This window comes from Protobothrops mucrosquamatus, unplaced genomic scaffold (assembly GCF_001527695.2).
Source record: "Protobothrops mucrosquamatus isolate PMUCROS unplaced genomic scaffold, P.Mucros_1.0 scaffold2817, whole genome shotgun sequence".
In the NCBI taxonomy this organism is placed as follows: domain Eukaryota; kingdom Metazoa; phylum Chordata; class Lepidosauria; order Squamata; family Viperidae; genus Protobothrops; species Protobothrops mucrosquamatus.
The window spans coordinates 97,744-99,669 of record NW_015388850.1 but is presented as its reverse complement, the minus strand read 5'-3'; the positions used below and the strand labels follow the sequence as shown (position 1 = coordinate 99,669).

The 1,926-nt window shown below is 47.4% G+C and overlaps 1 protein-coding gene across 2 annotated transcripts in view; it reads right to left on the bottom strand.

Annotated features, from left to right (window-relative positions):
- ARHGEF10L (Rho guanine nucleotide exchange factor 10 like) overlaps positions 1–1,063 on the bottom strand; it is a 52,426-nt gene extending 51,363 nt beyond the window's left edge. Inside the window, exon 1 of one of the 2 annotated variants that reach the window (XM_015825812.1) lies at positions 1,020–1,063. Coding sequence is in view for 1 of the 2 variants with exons in the window: in XM_015825811.1 (XP_015681297.1) it covers positions 418–450 (33 nt within the window). In the remaining variant the exon portion in view is untranslated. Of the gene's footprint in view, positions 1–417; positions 466–1,019 lie in introns of those variants that run through there. The other variant, XM_015825811.1, reaches the window with a different exon arrangement.
- Between the last annotated feature and the right edge of the window lie 863 nt (positions 1,064–1,926).

The following is a 1,926-nucleotide window of genomic DNA, read 5'->3' as shown; positions in this document are numbered from 1 at the left end:
ATCTATCTATCTATCTATCTATCTATCTATCTATCTATCTATCTATCTATCTATCTATCTATCTATCTATCTATCTATCATTTTCCAGAATATTTAAATCTAATAATCATATTAACCTCTTTTTTCAATATTTTTCTGGATAGCTCCTCTCCTCACTGCCTAACCTCCAACGTCACTGAAGCCCAAAGGAGAAAAGTCTAAATAAGACAGAAACAAGCTACAGGATAAAAAATATATATTCTGGATTTGTTTCTTTTTTTTAGGTCAGTTCTTGCAAAGCAGACAAAGCAGCAAGCCAAGAGTTGAAGCCTAAAGACACAGACAGGAACAGGAAATGCAGGGTTTTTTCGCACCCCAAATCCGAACGGGAAAGGAAAGAGAAAAGAATTGGGGGGTGCAGGGGAAGGCGGATAGTACCTTACAATCGTATCTTTGCTTCAGTTGATGCATCTCTCTGCCCCCGACTTTCAAAGCCAGGATCTCCCTCTTAGTCCTGGAGCATCTCTCTTTTAGCCTGTGAAGGTCGGGAGAAAGCTGCCACCCCCAAAAAACACGAGCGCCAACGGAGAGGAGAGGGAAAGGAAGAGAGACAGGCACAGAAATCGCAGTGAGCAGCCAGAAACTCAGCAAAGACGGGGAGACATCACAAAGCAGCGGGTGGCTGGCTGGCAGGCAGCAGCAACAGCAGCAGAGTTAGAGCGTCCCTATGACCCCCCCCCCAAGTTGCCCCCCAAATTGGATCTGGGAGGTGAATTCAAACATCTCCAACCGAGAGAAATTAAGACTCAAGATGCCATCAAGAGAAAGACCTGACTTCTCTAAGGCAGAGGGGTCCAATCTTGGCCACTTTTAAGACTTGTGGACTTCAACTCCCAGGATTCCGCGCTGGCTGGGGAATTCTGGGAGTTGAAGTCCACAAGTCTTAAAGCGGTCACGGTTGGATGGCGATCTCTGCTCTGAGGGACCGATAGGCTGTAGCCCCCACAAAGATGTTGCTTCCCCTTCCAATCTCCGATTACCTTCGGCTGGAAGGAAACTTTGGGTTTGGCCTGGACCACATCGGCCTTGCTTTCGTCCGCCGAATCGTCGCTGTAGCTTTCGAATTCGCTGGAGCTCCAGCCTAGATCATCGGGCTCATGGGAGGTGGGCTTGGCCTGAGGGACATCTTCATAAATTAAGCTTCTCTCCGAATCTGAAAGAGGGAGAGGGGACGGTCAGCCCGGCATGGTTGGAGAAAAGGGGATCCCAGCATCAAGAGGAGAAGAAATAATAAGAACAAGAAGATGAAACGGAAGGACAGACGTCAGTGGCACAGGATGAATTTAAAAAGAAAAAAGAAAGAAAGAAAAGTGGAATTAAGAGGAAAAAAATCAGATTATTACCCATGTACAGGTAGTCCTTGATTTACAGCCATTCATTTAGTGACCGAAGTTACAACAGCGCTGAAATAAATGACTTATGACCGTTTTTCACAATTACAATCTCCAGAATCAAAATTCAAACGCTTGGCAACTGACTCGTATTTATGACGGTCGCCGTGTCCCGGGGGTGTGTGTGTGTCATGTGATCGTGACCTTCAGACAAGCAAAGTCAATGGGGAAGCCGGATTCGCTTAGCAACCGTGTTAATAGCCACTGCAGCAATTCGCTTAACAACGATGGCAAGGTTGTAAAATGAGGCAAAACCCACTTGGCAACTGTCTTGGGCTCAATTGTGGTCATAAGGAGGAGGATTTCGCTCAATATCTGCATGACAAAGTCGCGCGGATCCGAGAAGGCTTGGACTCCGACTGGTCGGCCCAGGGGGAGGAGACAGAAGCAGGCCTTGAGACGGTTGAATGGGAGGAGTTTGACTCTGTTTCGCCCGAGGACGTGGACAGGGTCCTGGGGAGGCTCAATGCAACCACATGTTTGTTGGATCCATGTC